At 42.3% G+C, this 20,179-nt stretch overlaps 1 protein-coding gene across 1 annotated transcript; it reads right to left on the bottom strand.

Annotated features, from left to right (window-relative positions):
• Window positions 1-4,958: 4,958 nt before the first annotated feature.
• Window positions 4,959-18,248, bottom strand: LOC131722710 (C-type lectin lectoxin-Thr1-like). Its single transcript, XM_059015712.1, has 3 exons — window positions 17,972-18,248; window positions 16,361-16,702; window positions 4,959-4,981 (listed from the first exon to the last, which is right to left on the bottom strand). Exons 1-3 carry the CDS (start codon window positions 17,982-17,984, stop codon window positions 4,959-4,961), a joined length of 378 nt encoding a protein of 125 aa, XP_058871695.1. The 5' UTR covers window positions 17,985-18,248.
• Window positions 18,249-20,179: the final 1,931 nt, after the last annotated feature.

The raw sequence follows: 20,179 nt of genomic DNA, 5'->3' as shown, positions 1-20,179 counted from the left end.
ATATCCCGTGTACCAATGCCTATACACCAACATTAACACACGCACGCAACATACAACACTGAAATGCACACAGGGGCAGAGCACATTGCCACAGGGTGTTTTATTGGTTTCTATTAGTTAAAACGAAAATCAGAAGCCCCATTTATAATGCAGTCTTCATTAACAGTAAAAATAATAATAATCATCATGACCATGAAACATAAATGTATATAATTGTTATTACAATTGAGAGCAAGAATTTAACATATTGCTCATTATTCCCTAAAGTTAGAACTTAAAAGTGATTCTATTAAATGTAATATTAAACTGCAGTTCCAATGTGCCTATTGTTGGACATGCAATTTATTGTTCAAAGCCTTATCTACATTTGTGACCCCTGGTCCTTGTTTCTTTTTTTCAGGTCAAAAAAGTCCCCTGGGTCGACATTGCACCCTAGTGCTCCCTAGTGGTCATGATGGGAATGGTGACCCATTGTTAGACCCTGGGTGTCCCACTAGGCTAAGAGAGGTCATATCTACAGAGTAGAGAAAAACTCAAAATGAACGCAAAAATGACTAACAGTACCAGATATGTGACCTTAAAGTGGCATAGTCTGGTTCATGACAGGAGGTGCTTTGAATAAAGTCATGCTGTAACCCTTTCAAGACCAGATTATTTATTTAAACCTGCAGACAATGTCAGCAACTGCTGGTGAGCTGGTGATCAGCTACGACTTGGGAACTGTTACAAAGTGAACAGCAAATAGATTCATTTAGGAGTGTAGACAACAAACAGCTGATATAGATCCATTCAACCAGAACCCAGTCTCCTGAAGCACACTGTATAGAAAGGGATCCATCGCTATAGAGCAGTCTCTGTTCAGCCCCTGTGCTGCTCATCACCCAGTCTCCTGAACCACACTGTATAGAAAGGGATCCATCGCTATAGAGCAGTCTCTGTTCAGCCCCTGTGCTGCCCAGCACCCAGTCTCCTGAACCACACTGTATAGAAAGGGATCCATCGCTATAGAGCAGTCTCTGTTCAGCCCCTGTGCTGCTCATCACCCAGTCTCCTGAACCACACTGTATAGAAAGGGATCCATCGCTATAGAGCAGCCTTGTCAGGGGACTGCAGTCTCTGTGAAAATAGTAATAATAATAAAAAAGATGCCATAGATTGAGATTGAAACTTTATTGAAATAAATCAGCAAAAATACATTCAGAAGAGTATCAGTAGAGTATCATTATCATGCACAACCCTTCATACAATACAATGACATTAATCACATATTTTCTTTGGTACAGCTCATGTGATTTCTATGTGTTTGCATGAGATGAACATGTTTCATGAATGCATTGATTTGCCCCCCTCCCCTCTGCTCCCCATACACTATAATGTGAAATAAAACTTTTTCAGTGACCCTGTTATTTTTATGTTTTTTACAGTAATGTAAATTAAATATCATCAGAAACAATAAGACATTTCCATTGAAATCATAAGCTGTAGCAAACCACCCTACTCATAGCCTTAATGACTTAACCCCATGTTTCATTGCACCCTGCAGACTGCACATATATTTCTGTGTGATAATGCAGACCTATTTAAAGACCATAGGGGGCGCCACAGTGCTAGTATATGCTGCAGCTTCACTTGCATTGCGACAGGCTCCAGTCTTGGAGGGCTTTTCCTCCAGATAGAAACGCAGCCATGGTTGGAACGCAGACCTGGACTGGAAGAGACCAGCTTGCTGAGCTGCACTAGGACAACTCGTCTCACTTACCAGACAGAGGCTCAGAGTGACCCAGGCTAGAGCTGCCCATGTCATTGCACTGGAGGATCATGTGAAAAGGAGAACTGTCCTTCATCTGCCATCTACTTTAGCCCTGTCCTCCTGATAAGCAATTCAACACCTGTATCCTGGCTCCTGTTTGTAATGTACTGCAGCACCAAGACCTTCCAGGTGATTGTATAATTATACATATAATTATGCTCCCTTCCTCCCTCAGTAAATGTGTTTGTGGTGCTCTCTATGGGATTTAATAGTACACTGCAAGTTGTACATTCATTCTGTAAATCCATGCTCTGCCATGCCATGGTGAAGAGGCCTGTTACTCTGTTACCACTCTGAATATATTCTTTACAAGGTGAAAGAAACTTGCACCAGCAACTAATATAACCTCTATTAGAATCATTTACTACATTAAAACAGACACACACCTCACCTTAATATAAATATGTGCTGCACCAGTAAATAATTGAATAAATATTTAAATTATCATTAAATTAAAAACACACACCCCATCACCTTAATATAAACCAGTAGATAATGTCAGAGTAATATAAACCAGTAGATAATGTCAGAGTAATATAAACCAGTAGATAATGTCAGATTAATATAAACCAGTAGATAATGTCAGAGTAATATAAACCAGTAGATAATGTCAGATTAATATAAACCAGTAGATAATGTCAGAGTAATATAAACCAGTAGATAATGTCAGAGTAATATAAACAGTAGATAATGTCAGAGTAATATAAACCAGTAGATAATGTCAGATTAATATAAACCAGTAGATAATATCAGAGTAATATAAACCAGTAGATAATGTCAGATTAATATAAGCCAGTGCTGCTCTGAAATCCCCCGCTTGTCATTCTGGGTGCTGGTATCTCACGGCTCGAAGTACTTCTCCTTCTCCTCCTCCTCCTCTTCCTCCTTGTGGAATATCTCCCCATCTTGTTTTCTCCAGCGCAGATTAACACCGTCCATTGGAAAGTTCTTGGAGAGGTGCTCCCGAATCTGAAACAGCAACACAAGAAACACAGTGTTATCAAGGAGCACCACATCTCTCTGTGTATCTATCAGGGAAACGAGAGGAAACTAGAAGGAACTAAAGAGAAGCAAAGTCAACGTGAGATTAGCTCATCAGTGTCACACGAAGCCCAGTACACAGGAAGCAGTGTCAGTTTGGATTTCTGAAAGGGCGTGTCACCTACCTGCTCTAAAATGGCTTCACTCACTTTGGGGTCCTCAAGATTCATTCCTTTGGGTACGTTTAGTTTGACCCTTGCTATTGCCATCTTATCTGTGCAGACAAACAGAAGAGTTCACACAGCCATTAACATAAGCATATTTGCATGTGTCTTGCAGATGATTCTCTGATTTCCCTGTTAAAATGCACATCACATTAGTGCAGAGCTTGCATGTAAAACAATAAGACCCCACGTAGTCTGTAATGTGCAGCACAGAAGAGTTCACACAGCCATTAAATAAACCCCATGTCAAACAATAAGACCCCACGTAGTGTGTAATGTGCAGCACAGAAGAGTTCACACAGCCATTAAATAAACCTCATGTCAAACAATAAGACCCCACGTAGTCTGTAATGTGCAGCACAGAACGGGAGCAGTGTTCCCTTTTTAGATTCTGAGAAATGTGCCGTTTTAACTGAGAAAGGATCAATTACACTATGTAACACAATTTTTGTTCCTGGGTAGTAAGTGTTATTTCCTAATTGCTTATGCCTCAAAAGTATAGAAAATGGCTATTATTCCCCACAAACTTTGCTTTTGTGACCAGGACAGTGATATTTTGAAATTTACCTATTTCCAATGAGAAAACGGGCGAATTTGTGTCTTTTCGTTCACATAACGTCAGAAAAAAACAACATATGAATCCAAATTAACATGTATTTATACTAAAGTAATACAAAAATGACTACAAAAGATTTAGAAGTGAGTAGTTTTTCGAGATTTACAATTATACTGTAAATCACTTTCACGAATCAGCCCCCATGTGTAGTCTCCCATCATGTTCTCGTTATACTGTCCTTGGTAGCGGTGTTCAAAGTCCAGTATATCCTGGTGGAAGCGCTCGCCTTGCTCCTCCGAGTACGCTCCCATGTTCTCCTTGAATTTATCAAGATGAGCATCAAGGATATGGACTTTGAGGGACATCCTACAGCCCATTGTGCCGTAGTTCTTCAACAGAGTCTCAACCAGCTCCACATAGTTTTCGGCCTTGTGATTGCCCAGGAAGCCCCGAACCACTGCGACAAAGCTGTTCCAAGCCGCTTTCTCCTTACTAGTGAGCTTCTTGGGGAATTCATTGCACTCCAGGATCTTCTTTATCTGTGGTCCGAAGAAGACACCGACTTTGACCTTTGCCTCAGACAGCTTAGGGAAGAAGTCTTGAAGGTACTTGAAGGCTGCCGACTCCTTATCTAGAGCTCTGACAAATTGTTTCATAAGGACCAATTTTATGTGCAGTGGTGGCATCAGCACCTTCCGGGGGTCCACCAGTGGCTCCCATTTGACGTTGTTCCTCCCCACAGAGAACTTGGTCCGCTGTGGCCAGTCCCGCCTCACACATCTTAGCAGATGCTTCCACGGAGTACTTTTTCGCTCTTGTCTTGATAAATTGGACGCAGACATAGCAAAATGCGTCTGCCGGATGCTTGCAGCCTCTTGATGCCATCTCACAAAAATGCAGATATGTATCCACTTAGGCAGCTGGAACTAAACTGAACTGGTGGGCTTGAGGCCCCTGTATTTATACTACTATTTATATTACTGGAAAGTTCTAGAAGTTACTCCAAGTTTACTCAGCACTGAATCTATCTGGAATGTTCTGGAAAATAGGTAAGTTTCAAAATATCACTGTCCTGGTCACAAAAGCAAAGTTTGTGGGGAATAATAGCCATTTTCTATACTTTTGAGGCATAAGCAATTAGGAAATAACACTTACTACCCAGGAACCAAAAAAAAAAAAATTGTTACACAGTGTTATCAGTGAGGAACCTTCGACGACTCACTAACCCTTTGAAAGTATTCATTTTGTTTCATTATACAATTTTGAAATATAATTTAATTTTAAAAAAATGCCTTGGTTTAATATTGCTAATTACAGCTTTATTAAAACACAGGTAGCATAGAAAGAAATAAAGTAAACAATCATTAAACACGCAATTCATTTTCCTTCAAAACTTCAGGAAAGCCCCGCCTTGAACACAGTGTCTTAGATCTCAGTTTTCAGCATTGTGAATGCAGTGTCTTATACCTCAGTTTTCAGCATAGTGAATGCAGTGTCTTATACCTCAGTTTTCAGCATAGTGAATGCAGTATCTTAGATCTCACTTTTCAGCATAGTGAATGCAGTGTCTTAGACCTCAGTTTTCAGCATAGTGAATGCAGTGTCTTAGACCTCAGTTTTCAGCATAGTGAATGCAGTGTCTTAGATCTCAGTTTTCAGTATAGTGAATTCAGTGTCTTAGACCTCAGTTTTCAGCATAGTGAATGCAGTGTCTTAGATCTCAGTTTTCAGCATAGTGAATGCAGTGTCTTAGATCTCAGTTTTCAGTATAGTGAATTCAGTGTCTTAGACCTCAGTTTTCAGCATAGTGAATGCAGTGTCTTAGATCTCAGTTTTCAGCCAAGAGAACACAGTGTCTTAGATCTCACTTTTCAGCATAGTGAATGCAGTGTTTTAGACCTCAGTTTTCACCATAGTGAATGCAGTGTCTAAGTCCTCAGTTTTCAGCCAAGAGAACACAGTGTCATAGATCTCACTTTTCAGCATAGTGAAAGCAGTGTCTTAGACCTCAGTTTTCAGCATAGTGAATGCAGTGTCTTAGACATCAGTTTTCAGCATAGTGAATGCAGTGTCTTAGACCTCAGTTTTCAGCATAGTGAATGCAATGTCTTAGATCTCAGTTTTCAGCATAGTGAATGCAGTGTCTTAGACCTCAGTTTTCAGCATAGAGAACGCAGTGCCTTAGACCTCAGTTTTCAGTATAATGAATGCAGTGTCTTAGATCTCAGTTTTCAGCATAGTGAATGCAGTATCTTAGATCTCACTTTTCAGTATAGTGAATGCAGTGTCTTAGACCTCACTTTTCAGCATAGTGAATGCAGTGTCTTATACCTCAGTTTTCAACATAGTGAATGCAGTGTCTTAGACCTCAGTTTTCAGCATAGTGAATGCAGTATCTTAGAGCTCACTTTTCAGCATAGTGAATGCAGTGTCTTATACCTCAGTTTTCAACATAGTGAATGCAGTGTCTTAGACCTCAGTTTTCAGCATAGTGAATGCAGTGTCTTAGACCTCAGTTTTCAGCATAGTGAATGCAGTGTCTTAGACCTCAGTTTTCAGCATAGTGAATGCAGTGTCTTAGACATCAGTTTTCAGCATAGTGAATGCAGTGTCTTAGACCTCAGTTTTCAGCATAGTGAATGCAATGTCTTAGATCTCAGTTTTCAGCATAGTGAATGCAGTGTCTTAGACCTCAGTTTTCAGCATAGAGAACGCAGTGCCTTAGACCTCAGTTTTCAGTATAATGAATGCAGTGTCTTAGATCTCAGTTTTCAGCATAGTGAATGCAGTATCTTAGATCTCACTTTTCAGTATAGTGAATGCAGTGTCTTAGACCTCACTTTTCAGCATAGTGAATGCAGTGTCTTATACCTCAGTTTTCAACATAGTGAATGCAGTGTCTTAGACCTCAGTTTTCAGCATAGTGAATGCAGTATCTTAGAGCTCACTTTTCAGCATAGTGAATGCAGTGTCTTATACCTCAGTTTTCAACATAGTGAATGCAGTGTCTTAGACCTCAGTTTTCAGCATAGTGAATGCAGTGTCTTAGACCTCAGTTTTCAGCATAGTGAATGCAGTGTCTTAGACCTCAGTTTTCAGCATAGTGAATGCAGTGTCTTAGACCTCAGTTTTCAGTATAGTGAATGCAGTGTCTTAGAGCTCAGTTTTCAGCATAGTGAATGCAATGTCTTAGGTCTCAGTTTTCAGCATAGTGAATGCAGTGTCTTAGACCTCAGTTTTCAGCATAGAGAACGCAGTGCCTTAGACCTCAGTTTTCAGCATAGTGAATGCAGTGTCTTTGACCTTAGTTTTCAGCATAGTGAATGCAGTGTCTTAGACCTCAGTTTTCAGCCAAGAGAACACAGTGTCTTAGACCTAAGTTTTCAGTATAATGAATGCAGTGTCTTAGATCTCAGTTTTCAGCATAGTGAATGCAGTGTCTTAGATCTCACTTTTCAGCATAGAGAATGCAGTGTCTTAGACCGCAGTTTTCAGCATAGTGAATGCAGTGTCATAGATCTCAGTTTTCAGCATAGTGAATGGAGTGTCTCAGATCTCAGAGTTCAGCATAGTGAATGCAGTGTCTTAGATATCAGTTTTCAGGATAGTGAATGCAGTGTCTTAGACCTCAGTTTTCAGCACAGTGAATGCAGTGTCTTATGGCTCAGTTTTCAGCATAGTGAATGCAGTGTCTTAGACCTTAGTTTTCAGCATAGTGAATGCAGTGTCTTAGACCTCAGTTTTCAGCCAAGAGAACACAGTGTCTTAGACCTAAGTTTTCAGTATAATGAATGCAGTGTCTTAGACCTCAGTTTTCAGCATAGTGAATGCAGTGTCTTAGACCTCAGTTTTCAGCATAGAGAATGCAGTGTCTTAGACCGCAGTTTTCAGCATAGTGAATGCAGTGTCTTATGGCTCAGTTTTCAGCATAGTGAATGCAGTGTCTTAGACCTCAGTTTTCAGCACAGTGAATGCAGTGTCTTATGGCTCAGTTTTCAGCATAGTGAATGCAGTGTCTTAGATCTCAGTTTTCAGCATAGTGAATGCAGTGTCTTAGACCTCAGTTTTCAGCACAGTGAATGCAGTGTCTTATGGCTCAGTTTTCAGCATAGTGAATGCAGTGTCTTAGACCTCAGTTTTCAGCACAGTGAATGCAGTGTCTTATGGCTCAGTTTTCAGCATAGTGAATGCAGTGTCTTAGATCTCAGTTTTCAGCATAGTGAATGCAGTGTCTTAGACCTCACTTTTCAGTATAGTGAATGCAGTGTCTTAGACTTCAGTTTTCAGCATAGTGAATGCAGTGTCTTAGATCTCAGTTTTCAGCATAGTGAATGCAGTGTCTTAGAACTTAGTTTTCAGCATAGTGAATGGAGTGTCTCAGATCTCATTTTTCAGCATAGAGAATGCAGTGTCTTAGATCTCAATTTTCAGCATAGTGAATGCAGTGTCTTAGACCTCAGTTTTCAGCATAGTGAATGCAATGTCTTAGATCTCAGTTTTCAGCATAGTGAATGCAGTGTCTTAGACCTCAGTTTTCAGCATAGAGAACGCAGTGCCTTAGACCTCAGTTTTCAGTATAATGAATGCAGTGTCTTAGATCTCAGTTTTCAGCATAGTGAATGCAGTATCTTAGATCTCACTTTTCAGTATAGTGAATGCAGTGTCTTAGACCTCACTTTTCAGCATAGTGAATGCAGTGTCTTATACCTCAGTTTTCAACATAGTGAATGCAGTGTCTTAGACCTCAGTTTTCAGCATAGTGAATGCAGTATCTTAGAGCTCACTTTTCAGCATAGTGAATGCAGTGTCTTATACCTCAGTTTTCAACATAGTGAATGCAGTGTCTTAGACCTCAGTTTTCAGCATAGTGAATGCAGTGTCTTAGACCTCAGTTTTCAGCATAGTGAATGCAGTGTCTTAGACCTCAGTTTTCAGCATAGTGAATGCAGTGTCTTAGACCTCAGTTTTCAGTATAGTGAATGCAGTGTCTTAGAGCTCAGTTTTCAGCATAGTGAATGCAATGTCTTAGGTCTCAGTTTTCAGCATAGTGAATGCAGTGTCTTAGACCTCAGTTTTCAGCATAGAGAACGCAGTGCCTTAGACCTCAGTTTTCAGCATAGTGAATGCAGTGTCTTTGACCTTAGTTTTCAGCATAGTGAATGCAGTGTCTTAGACCTCAGTTTTCAGCCAAGAGAACACAGTGTCTTAGACCTAAGTTTTCAGTATAATGAATGCAGTGTCTTAGATCTCAGTTTTCAGCATAGTGAATGCAGTGTCTTAGATCTCACTTTTCAGCATAGAGAATGCAGTGTCTTAGACCTCAGTTTTCAGCACAGTGAATGCAGTGTCATAGATCTCAGTTTTCAGCATAGTGAATGCAGTGTCTTAGACCTTAGTTTTCAGCATAGTGAATGCAGTGTCTTAGACCTCAGTTTTCAGCCAAGAGAACACAGTGTCTTAGACCTAAGTTTTCAGTATAATGAATGCAGTGTCTTAGACCTCAGTTTTCAGCATAGTGAATGCAGTGTCTTAGACCTCAGTTTTCAGCATAGAGAATGCAGTGTCTTAGACCGCAGTTTTCAGCATAGTGAATGCAGTGTCTTATGGCTCAGTTTTCAGCATAGTGAATGCAGTGTCTTAGACCTCAGTTTTCAGCACAGTGAATGCAGTGTCTTATGGCTCAGTTTTCAGCATAGTGAATGCAGTGTCTTAGATCTCAGTTTTCAGCATAGTGAATGCAGTGTCTTAGACCTCAGTTTTCAGCACAGTGAATGCAGTGTCTTATGGCTCAGTTTTCAGCATAGTGAATGCAGTGTCTTAGACCTCAGTTTTCAGCACAGTGAATGCAGTGTCTTATGGCTCAGTTTTCAGCATAGTGAATGCAGTGTCTTAGATCTCAGTTTTCAGCATAGTGAATGCAGTGTCTTAGACCTCACTTTTCAGTATAGTGAATGCAGTGTCTTAGACTTCAGTTTTCAGCATAGTGAATGCAGTGTCTTAGATCTCAGTTTTCAGCATAGTGAATGCAGTGTCTTAGAACTTAGTTTTCAGCATAGTGAATGGAGTGTCTCAGATCTCATTTTTCAGCATAGAGAATGCAGTGTCTTAGATCTCAATTTTCAGCATAGTGAATGGAGTGTCTCAGATCTCAGAGTTCAGCATAGTGAATGCAGTGTCTTAGATCTCAGTTTTCAGTATAGTGAATGCAGTGTCTTAGACTTCAGTTTTTAGCATAGTGAATGCAGTGTCTTGATCTCAGTTTTCAGCATAGTGAACGCAGTGTCTTAGACCTCAGTTTTCAGCATAGTGAATGCAGTGTCTTAGATCTCAGTTTTCACTATAGTGAATGCAGTGTCTTAGATCTCAGTTTTCAGCATAGTGAATGCAGTGTCTTAGATCTCAGTTTTCACTATAGTGAATGCAGTGTCTTAGACCTCAGTTTTCAGCATAGTGAATGCAGTGTCTTAGACCTCAGTTTTCAGCATAGTGAATGCAGTGTCTTAGACCTCAGTTTTCAGCACAGTGAATGTAGTGTCTTAGACCTCAGTTTTCAGCATAGTGAATGCAGTGTCTTAGACCTCAGTTTTCAGTATAATGAATTGTGGCAAAGTGCCCGCCCCTGTGTGCATTTGTGTGTTATGCGTTGTATGTTGTGTGTGTTAATGTTGGTGTATAGTCATTGGTACACGGGATATAAACGGGTCTGTGTTTCACGTGTATTTAAAAAGTGTAGATTTGTATTTAGGCACGAGGAGAGCACAAATCACTTCACGTGCTGGTTAAATGTAATATGTGAGCACGGGGTTGCACAGAATTAATTCACGTGCTGGGATTCAAGTGAATAATTAATTAGTAATTGAATCCCAGCACAATAGTATATATAGACGCACATTTCATTCAGTCGGGGTTGCGTGTTCGGAAGAGGAGAACGGGTGAGAGAGAAGGAGTAAAATCGTAAGAAATATAATAAGTGTTTTTGTTTGTACTCACCGTGTTTGTTCGTCTGTCCTGCACCGTCTGTTTAGTGTTTAGTCGTTTTGTATGTCTGTTTATTTTGGCGCAAGTGCCGTGTCCTGTTTTTGTGCTGTTTTCAAACCTTTTATTTGTTAATAAACGCTGAGTGCAGCCATTGCACTCAGCTCATCATCACCACCGTCTCTGTCTGTGTATTCCTTTCTGGTCTGACGCCACCCACTCTGGCCGTCTTTGTGACACGTGGTGTCTTCGTGGGATAGCCGCGCCTCCAAGCGTCAGACCAGGAGGGGTCTGGATTAAAAAAAAAAAAAAAAAGGATTACAAATATTGTTTTGGGGGAAAAAAAAAAAAAAAAAGTCAATGGCAGAAGACGCCATCAAACTGCGGGGCTGGTTCCTGGAGAATGCTGGGCTGGAGGCCCAGTCTCTACCCATAGTCGTCCGGGCCCTGTGGATGTTGGACAGTGAGAGATGGGAGGCATATCAGGAGGAACACACCCCAAACACCTTGGAGGAAGGTGTGGAGTTTGTCCTCAGCTACCTGGAGGCAACCATAAACGGAACAGCAGCCCAGGTAGCAGGACCACCAGCAGAGGAGTACCTGCTGTCCCCATCTCCACCAGCAGAGGGTAAATGCCTGCTGGTTGAGCGTCCACAGCCTGAATGGAAGGAGCCCGAACATCCTACGCCTGAGTGGGAGGAGCCCGAACGTCCTACGCCTGAGTGGGAGGAGCCCGAACGTCCTACGCCTGAGTGGGGGGAGCCCGAACGTCCACAGCCCAAGAGGGGGGAGTCGGTGCGTCCACAGCCCAAAAGGGAGGAGTCGGTGCGTCCACAGCCCAAAAGGGAGGAGTCGGTGCGTCCACAGCCCAAAGGGAGGCAAGTCGGGGCTTCCACAGCTCTGGGACCCAAGCCACCAGCAGAGGGAAAATGCCTGCTGGTTCAGCCCCAAGAGCCGGAAGGGGAGGAGTTACAGGCCCAACCCCCTGAAAATTTTTGGGGGGAGAGGGGCAGGAGGCTGGTGTCCCCCAGCAGCCTCTATTCATGCTGCTGAAGGCAGCACGGCGCGCACCAGCCCAGCCGCCACAGCGGAGGGAGCCAGCGCCGCCACCTCCACCGGAAGGAGCAGAGGAGCAGGAGCTGCCTCTGCCTCCACCACCACCAGGAACAGAGCAGCAGGAGCTGCCTCTGTCTCCGCCACCTCCACCGGAAGGAGCAGAGGAGCAGGAGCTGCCTCTGCCTCCGCCACCTCCACCGCTTCCTCCACTAGGAGCAGAGGAGCAGGAGCTGCCTCTGCTTCCGCCACCGCCCGGAGCAGGAGCTGCCTCTGCTGCCCGTACCTCCACAGGGAGTACGGTGGCCGGAGCCCCAGAAAGGGGAGCTGCCGGCCACGAAGAAGGGGGACGAGGTCTGGAGACCACTTTCCCCAGCAGCAGTTTCGCTGCAGGAGTTCTTGTGGCCGGAGCCCCACAGGAGGGAGCTGCCGGCTACGAAGAAGGGGGAGGTCGGGGGACCACCTGCCCCCGCAGCTTTTTCGCTGCAGGACGGGACCAGCATGCTGTCAGCCGTGCCAGTACTGGCAGGGGAGCTGACAGCATTTCCAGCCATGGGCCCACTGAAGCCTCCCTTCCCAGCCCGAGACTTTGGCCTGGACTGCTGGGTATTTAAGGGGGGAGGTGGCCGTTGAGGCCATGTGTGCTTTGCACAGGGGGGGGGGTATATGTGGCAAAGTGCCCGCCCCTGTGTGCATTTGTGTGTTATGTGTTGTATGTTGCGTGTGTTAATGTTGGTGTATAGTCATTGGTACACGGGATATAAACGGGTCTGTGTTTCACGTGTATTTAAAAAGTGTAGATTTGTATTTAGGCACGAGGAGAGCACAAATCACTTCACGTGCTGGTTAAATGTAATATGTGAGCACGGGGTTGCACAGAATTAATTCACGTGCTGGGATTCAAGTGAATAATTAATTAGTAATTGAATCCCAGCACAATAGTATATATAGACGTACATTTCATTCAGTCGGGGTTGGGTGTTCGGAAGAGGAGAACGGGTGAGAGAGAAGGAGTAAAATCGTAAGAAATATAATAAGTGTTTTTGTTTGTACTCACCGTGTTTGTTCGTCTGTCCTGCACCGTCTGTTTAGTGTTTAGTCGTTTTGTATGTCTGTTTATTTTGGCGCAAGTGCCGTGTCCTGTTTTTGTGCTGTTTTCAAACCTTTTATTTGTTAATAAACGCTGAGTGCAGCCATTGCACTCAGCTCATCATCACCACCGTCTCTGTCTGTGTATTCCTTTCTGGTCTGACGCCACCCACTCTGGCCGTCTTTGTGACATGAATGCAGTGTCTTAAACCTCAGTTTTCCGCTTAGTGAATGCATTGTCTTAGACCTCAGTTTTCAGCATAGTGAATGCAGTGTCTTAGACCTCAGTTTTCAGTATAATGAATGCAGTGTCTTAAACCTCAGTATTCCGTATAATGAATGCAGTGTCTTAGACCTCAGTTTTCAGTATAGTGAATGCAGTGTCTTAGACCTCAGTTTTCCGTATAATGAATGCAGTGTCTTAGACCTCAGTTTTCAGCATAGAGAACACAGTGTCTTAGACTTCAGTTTTCAGCATAGTGAATGCAGTGTCTTAGACCTCAGTTTTCCGTATAATGAATGCAGTGTCTTAGACCTCAGTTTTCAGTATAGTGAATGCAGTGTCTTAGAACTCAGTTTTCCGTAAAATGAATGCAGTGTCTTAGACCTCAGTTTTCAGTATAGTGAATGCAGTGTCTTAGAACTCAGTTTTCCGTAAAATGAATGCAGTGTCTTAGACTTCAGTTTTCAGCATAGTGAATGCAGTGTCTTAGACTGCAGTTTTCAGCATAGTGAATGCAGTGTCTTAGATCTCAGTTTTCAGCATAGTGAAAGCAGTGTCTTAGACCTCAGTTTTCAGCATAGAGAATGCAGTGTCTTAGACCTCAGTTTTCAGCATAGAGAACACAGTGTCTTAGACTTCAGTTTTCAGCATAGTGAATGCAGTGTCTTAGACCTCAGTTTTCAGCATAGTGAATGCAGTGTCTTAGATCTCAGTTTTCAGCATAGTGAAAGCAGTGTCTTAGACCTCAGTTTTCAGCAGAGAACGCAGTGCCTTAGACCTCAGTTTTCAGCATAGAGAACAGTGTCTTAGACTTCAGTTTTCCGTATAATGAATGCAGTGTCTTAGACTTCAGTTTTCAGTATAGTGAATGCAGTGTCTTAGACCTCAGTTTTCAGCATAGTGAATGCATTGTCTTAGACCTCAGTTTTCAGCATAGTGAATGCAGTGTCTTAGACCTCAGTTTTCAGCAGAGAACGCAGTGCCTTAGACCTCAGTTTTCAGCATAGAGAACACAGTGTCTTAGACTTCAGTTTTCCGTATAATGAATGCAGTGTCTTAGACCTCAGTTTTCAGTATAATGAATGCAGTGTCTTAGATCTCAGTTTTCAGTATAGTGAATGCAGTGTCTTAGATCTCAGTTTTCAGCATAGTGAAAGCAGTGTCTTAGACCTCAGTTTTCAGCATAGAGAACGCAGTGCCTTAGACCTCAGTTTTCAGCATAGTGAATGCAGTGTCTTAGACCTCAGTTTTCAGTATAGTGAATGCAGTGTCTTAGATCTCAGTTTTCAGTATAGTGAATGCAGTGTCTTAGATCTCAGTTTTCAGCATAGTGAATGCAGTGTCTTAGATCTCAGTTTTCAGTATAGTGAATGCAGTGTCAGCCCTCATTTTTCAGTATAGTGAATGCAGTGTCTTAGACCTCAGTTTTCAGCATGGTGAATGCAGTGTCTTAGACCTCAGTTTTCAGCATAGTGAATGCAGTGTCTTAGATCTCAGTTTTCAGCAGAGTGAATGCAGTGTCTTAGACCTCAGTTTTTAGTATAGTGAATGCAGTGTCTTAGATCTCAGTTTTCAGTATAGTGAATGCATGCTTTGCCATTGTTGCCGTCTTATTTGCTTTCTTCTTCTCTCTACGTGTTTATGACTGGCAATATGATCTTTTAATGGTATTGACTCATACATGATCAATGGCAGTAAAACTTGAACAATAGTGTCCCACCGTCTTCATAGAGATAATCAGATTTTGTTTTAGCTCTGTCTTTTACTGAAACATTGCTTTTTTTTCTTCGTTGGTGCAGCTGTCATGTTGAGTTTCAGCAGAGATACTTGAGTGAATTCACCTAAACTCAACTTGCAAACAAATGCACATGGTATGACGTCTTCATTCACTACACTGTACACTTCCATGTGTATTTTCAATACACACTTCCATGTGTATTGAGAGACCGGAGTGGAAGGGGGGCTCGAGGATTCTGCTTCTGTAATTAGAAAAAAGAGAAAAAAGAAAGTTGATAGCAAAGCCAGATTCCTGCAGTGGTTCTGAATCCACTGAAGTGATTACACTGCATACCTTGAGAGACCGGAGTGGAATGGGGGCTTGTGGGGTTTGAATCTGTAAAGAAAACACACAACAACAAGATTTAGTGATTCCTGTTTCAAGTGTATTGTTCAAATGCATTTCAATGAAACTGTGTCTATGCTGCTGTCTCCACCAGGACAATAAATAAATACTAATATAATCAAACAATAAGTCATTTATTACAAAGCCACATTCAAACTGAACTAGTGCACTCCATACCTTTAGAGGCTGGTGTTGAGAGAAGGCTTGAGAGGTTTGGATTTACAGGAGTAAAAATACGTCATTTGCATTTCTACATTATTGTTTAAATATATTTGAGTGAAATTGTGTTTGTATGTGTGTGAGTGTGTGTGAGTGTGTATCAGTCAGTGTGTGAGTGTGAGTGTGTGTCAGTGTGTGTGTGTGTGTGTGTGTGTGTGGTGCTGTCATCACCAGGGCAATGGTGAACTCATTGTTAAATTAGTGAGGTTGATAAGAGCACTGAGATTCATTTATAACTCATGGTGTGGGCTGTCAATCACACTGAACAGACTGCCATCTTCAAACTGCACTTACCTTGAGAGACCGGAGTGGAAGAGGGGCTCGAGGATTCTGCTTCTGTAACAAGAAAAAGAGAAAATAAGGAAGTTTATAACAAAGCCATCTTGCTGCAGTGGTTCTGAATCCAATGAAGTGATTACACTGCATACCTTGAGAGACTAGAGTGGAAGGGGGGCTTGTGGGGTCTGAATCTGTAAAGAAAACACACAACAACAAGATTTAGTGTTTCCTGTTTCAAGTGTATTGTTCAAATGCATTTAAATGAAACTGTGTCTATGCTGCTGTCTCCACCAGGGCAATGCTGACAATGACATGGTTTATTGTTTTCAAATAAATATAATATATAGACAGTAAGAATGTATATCACAGCACACGTCTCTCCTGGGTATAACAATGAGGGGGAGCTGCTCCCTCTCACACTCTTAATGACCGGGCTGGTTTCTGGTTCTTCAGATCTCTAGGCTACACCCTGTCCTGCTCTGGAGGTCAGACAGCTACTGTAGGATCAGATGGACTGAGCCTCTAAGTCCCTGCTCACAGACTGGGGTACAAACACTGAGCTGAACAAGAGCACAGACTGAACAGGGAGCCTTCAATCACAGCAGAACAAGGGGTACTGATAGCTGCAATCCACATCACCTCATTACCTCTGGAAGGATATTGACCATCCCATCAGCCTGAGCAGGGAGCCTGTGATTGATTCTCAAAGTGGAAACTGCTAGATTTGTCACCACCAGGACCTAATGAAGAGATCTAATCATGCTTCCCTCTTTGAACCTGAAGGTTTACACTGAACTAAATGAGAACACAGTCTGAACAGGGTCCTCACCCTCACAGCAGAAGAAGGGCAACTGATTTTTGCAGCCATAGTCATTCCATCCATCTGTCTTACTCATCGCCACACAGTTCTCATCCCCTTCCCAATTGTTTGGTTCCACGTTGCTCCAGCTGTGAAATGTGTAGTTATCCCCCTGGTGTGACCACTTCCAGGGCTCATTGAACAGTCCTATCCAGAGGGGCTTGCCCTGCGCTTTCTTCACTATTTCTTCATTTTCACTGGCGTTCTTTATACTGACGAGGTCGGTGTGGTGTTCTCTACAGTACTGCTGAGCTTCAGTCCAGGTTTTCAGTTGTTCAATCAGGGTGTATCTCTCAGTGATGTTGCTGGTCTCTGTAAACACAAACAAACAGCAGCTGAGAGGCTGGGAGCTGTGGAGGGGAGCTGGCTCTAAACCCAAAACAAACTGTGTGTTTTCATCAATTCTACAATTTATCACAAACTGCGTCTTGTCTACAGTCAAGTACATCTATGTGTTATTTAAAAATAAGGGGAAAAATTCTCAGAAACTTGTTACGCCAAAAATATATATTTTTAGTTGGCTAATTTACTCCTGTTTCAGTGTTCAATGAGATTCAATAATATGAGAATCAATCATAGAGGGTCTAAATGGGTTTAAAAGGGTAAACCAATAGGGGCTTCCGAGTGGTGCATTCGGTAAAGGCACTCCGTGTGGAGTGGAGGATGTTCCCTATAGCTTGGAGTTTTTAAGCTAAGCGATTAGAAGAGAATCTCTAGAATTCTCTAGAAGTTGCTTTGACTCGAATGTTATTATTGTTAGTTCATTGATAAATTGTTGTCTAAATGCCTTGTTTGTCGTAAAATTGTTTAATGGAATATTGGCTGTGCAGTTGTTTGAATGTGTTGCCTGCTTCATTGTTCACGTTGATATTAGACAGCTAACACACAGTCTGTCTCAGACAATGTAAGAAGGATAAGGACCCGAGAGACTTCTACAAGGAACTAAAACTCCTTTACTATGCAGGTGAAGCACAGCTTCAAGCTGCTGTTCATACGTAACCTGTCTGCAGAGGTCAGAGGTGCCGTGAGCACAGAAATAAATGCAGACAACTCAATGCCCACCATCCGGAAGCTGCGGAGAGTATGGTGAAATATACAGATACCTGGCCCAATACCAGCAGCACTCAGGTACTAGGAGATGAAGCAGAGCCTGACTTTCCTGGATCTGAAAGAAATGAACTGCCACAGAACTCCCAGAGAAGATTTCAACCTTCACACAGCAAACCCCAGCCCAGAGGGGAAGGTAAACCTGACAGCCCTACACCTCACCAGAGGGGGGAAACACAGTGTTATAGATCCATCCATCTATCACTAACGAAATGTAGGTATCTTTTTGAACTGCCTCTGAAACACACCAAACACATCTAATAACCGTATGTTTTTGTATCCTTTCAAGGGCAACTTGGATTCAGGGTTTTGACTGAAAATATTTGCAAGCTGAAATAGTTTGAGATATTATCAGCTGTAGGAGTGGGTGGATTTGCAAACTCATACAAGCTCCCCTCACAAGGATGCTTAATAATTATAAGAACAGAAATAAATGAATAATCAATTGCAATATAGCAACAATTACGTCTTTACCTTTGTAGCACATGAAGGCTTTCTGAAGGTGGCAGGGTAAATCAGTCCACTTTCCGTCTGAAGTGACTGAAGCACAGAAGACGTCTGCCCTCCAGTTGGAGTAGATGACATCATCGCTGTTAGACCACTGCCAGTTCTGTGTGTCATCACGATACAGCCCGATCCAGGAATCCCCGAGAGACGCTCCTGTAATATTTAAGAGCTGCTCTGCTTCTTCCTGGCTGCGCACAGTGGCCAGGTCTGTGTGCTTCTCTCTACAGTAGCTCTGAGCTTCAGACCAGTTTTACAAACACGTGTTTTCTGATCTGGTTGTTTGCAGGCACACAAAACCCTGATAAAGAAAAAAAAAAGAAAACGTTTTTTGGATTTTCCTAAATATATGTACTAATTACCCTGACAAAGAAAGAATCGTGTAGCTGCAAAAATTAGCGAGATAAAATAATGTCATACCTATTCCAACCAGGAGCGGACAAATTGACTGATACATAGAAAACCTATTATAACAATGAGGTGTTGCGGTATTATTTGTATTCATCAGTCAGGACTTGCAGCCATGTATTGAAGTTTGATTATATCAGTCTGCATTCCTCAAGTGAGCGGTCTGTTGACATTTCTATTGTTTCAATGAGCCTTCTTATAGGCCATCAATCAGCCTTGACAGCTCACGGTGCCTGGCTGTGTGCGGAGCGGAGCGAGCACATTGTATATGGAGCGGGGGAGCGGAGCAGACATTTCCAGCCTGCTCTTTCACAGCACTAACAACTGAACACGGGTTGATTTTTCTTAAATACATGTTCGGCCCTGGAGTTTGTACAGGAAATTAAAGAAAAAAAGAAGCAGTCATTATACAGTATTTTGCATCATGCCTGTGCCTGGTCATTTTCCAGTTTCAAACCAAAATTAGGCTTTGCAGACTTGAGAATTGCATTTTTTAAAAATATTTTATATTCAATGTGATTGGCATTGCACTTTATAATTCATTATGAAGGGAAAAATATATATTCTCCCGATGGTGGAGCTCCCATATAAAAATGTGAGAAACGTCATCAGTGTGTCCATCTGTCAGCGGTTATTACATAGCCCATATTGTTCTTATAGAGTTCTACGATTATGCCCCAACACATCATGTTTGTTTGTTTAGTGTTCGTCCCTGTGTGTTAGTGTCTGTTTCTTTCTGGCCTGACGTCATCCCTACAGCCAGCCTGTTCACACACCAATACAGAACGGACCAGTAGCAGCATTGCATTCGATAGAACAAAACTATGGACTGAAAAGCCTTCTTGCCGGCTGCAGATATCCACATTTGAATTTCTTTCAGCCTCCCGCATTGTACATGTTTACCTTTACCTGCCTTTTTTCTAAAATTCCAACCCCCAAATGAAAAAGGACAATTTCTAAAATTTAAAAAAGGCATACTGTGCACATCTGAGACAGGTCAGGTGTTTAAAACTGGCCCTAAAACTGAAATAAGTGAATACGTAAATTGAGCCTGATTCATACATTGTATCCTGCAGACTGATGCCTCTGACGTAGCAGGACTAGGGACAGATAGAGTGCATGGGGCATTTGATATTGTACATTAGCGGGAAGCTGCTTGCGTGAAAGACTCAGAGACCAGGTATGCTGTATTAGAGAAAGAAATGCACAGCCATCATAAAAGAACAAAATTACAAAAGCAAGCTTCTGTGCGCCTCTCTTCCAGTGTGTGTGGGCCCGTCCACCCGCATGCAGTTTTTGTCATGTCCCAAACAAACGGTGACCTCGCGGAGGTTCAGTTCTGCTGGGGGCCTTATGTTAGAACAGCAGTGTGGAGTAGTGGTTAGGGCTCTGGACTCTTCACCGGAGGGTTGTGGGTTCAATCCCAGGTGGGGGACACTGCTGCTGTACCCTTGAGCAAGGTACTTTACCTAGATTGCTCCAGTAAAAACCCAACTGTATAAATAGGTAATTGTATGTAAAAAATTATGTGTAAAAAAATAATGTAATTGTATGTAAAAACAATGTGATATCTTGTAATAATTGTAAGTTGCGTCTGCTAAGAAATAAATAATAATAGAGCGTAATTCGCGCATAGGTTAATCCGGCCCTGCTCTGATCTATGTTTTAGATGCACATGTTTCTATACAAGTCACGTTTTTCGAACACATTGAAAATGGATCACGGAAGACGCAGGACAGCAAAGCAGTGTTTGGAATTACTGCAACATTT

This window comes from Acipenser ruthenus, chromosome 51 (genome assembly GCF_902713425.1).
Source record: "Acipenser ruthenus chromosome 51, fAciRut3.2 maternal haplotype, whole genome shotgun sequence".
In the NCBI taxonomy this organism is placed as follows: domain Eukaryota; kingdom Metazoa; phylum Chordata; class Actinopteri; order Acipenseriformes; family Acipenseridae; genus Acipenser; species Acipenser ruthenus.
Note: the sequence above shows the minus strand (reverse complement) of the source record. Positions and strands in the feature narration are given on the sequence as shown.

Coding starts and splice junctions, on each gene's coding strand:
- LOC131722710 (XM_059015712.1), bottom strand. Junction 4,982..16,360: donor GCCCTTCTTCTGCTGTGAGG/GTGAGGACCCTG, acceptor ACTGTGTTCAAG/GCGGGGCTTTCCTGAAGTTT.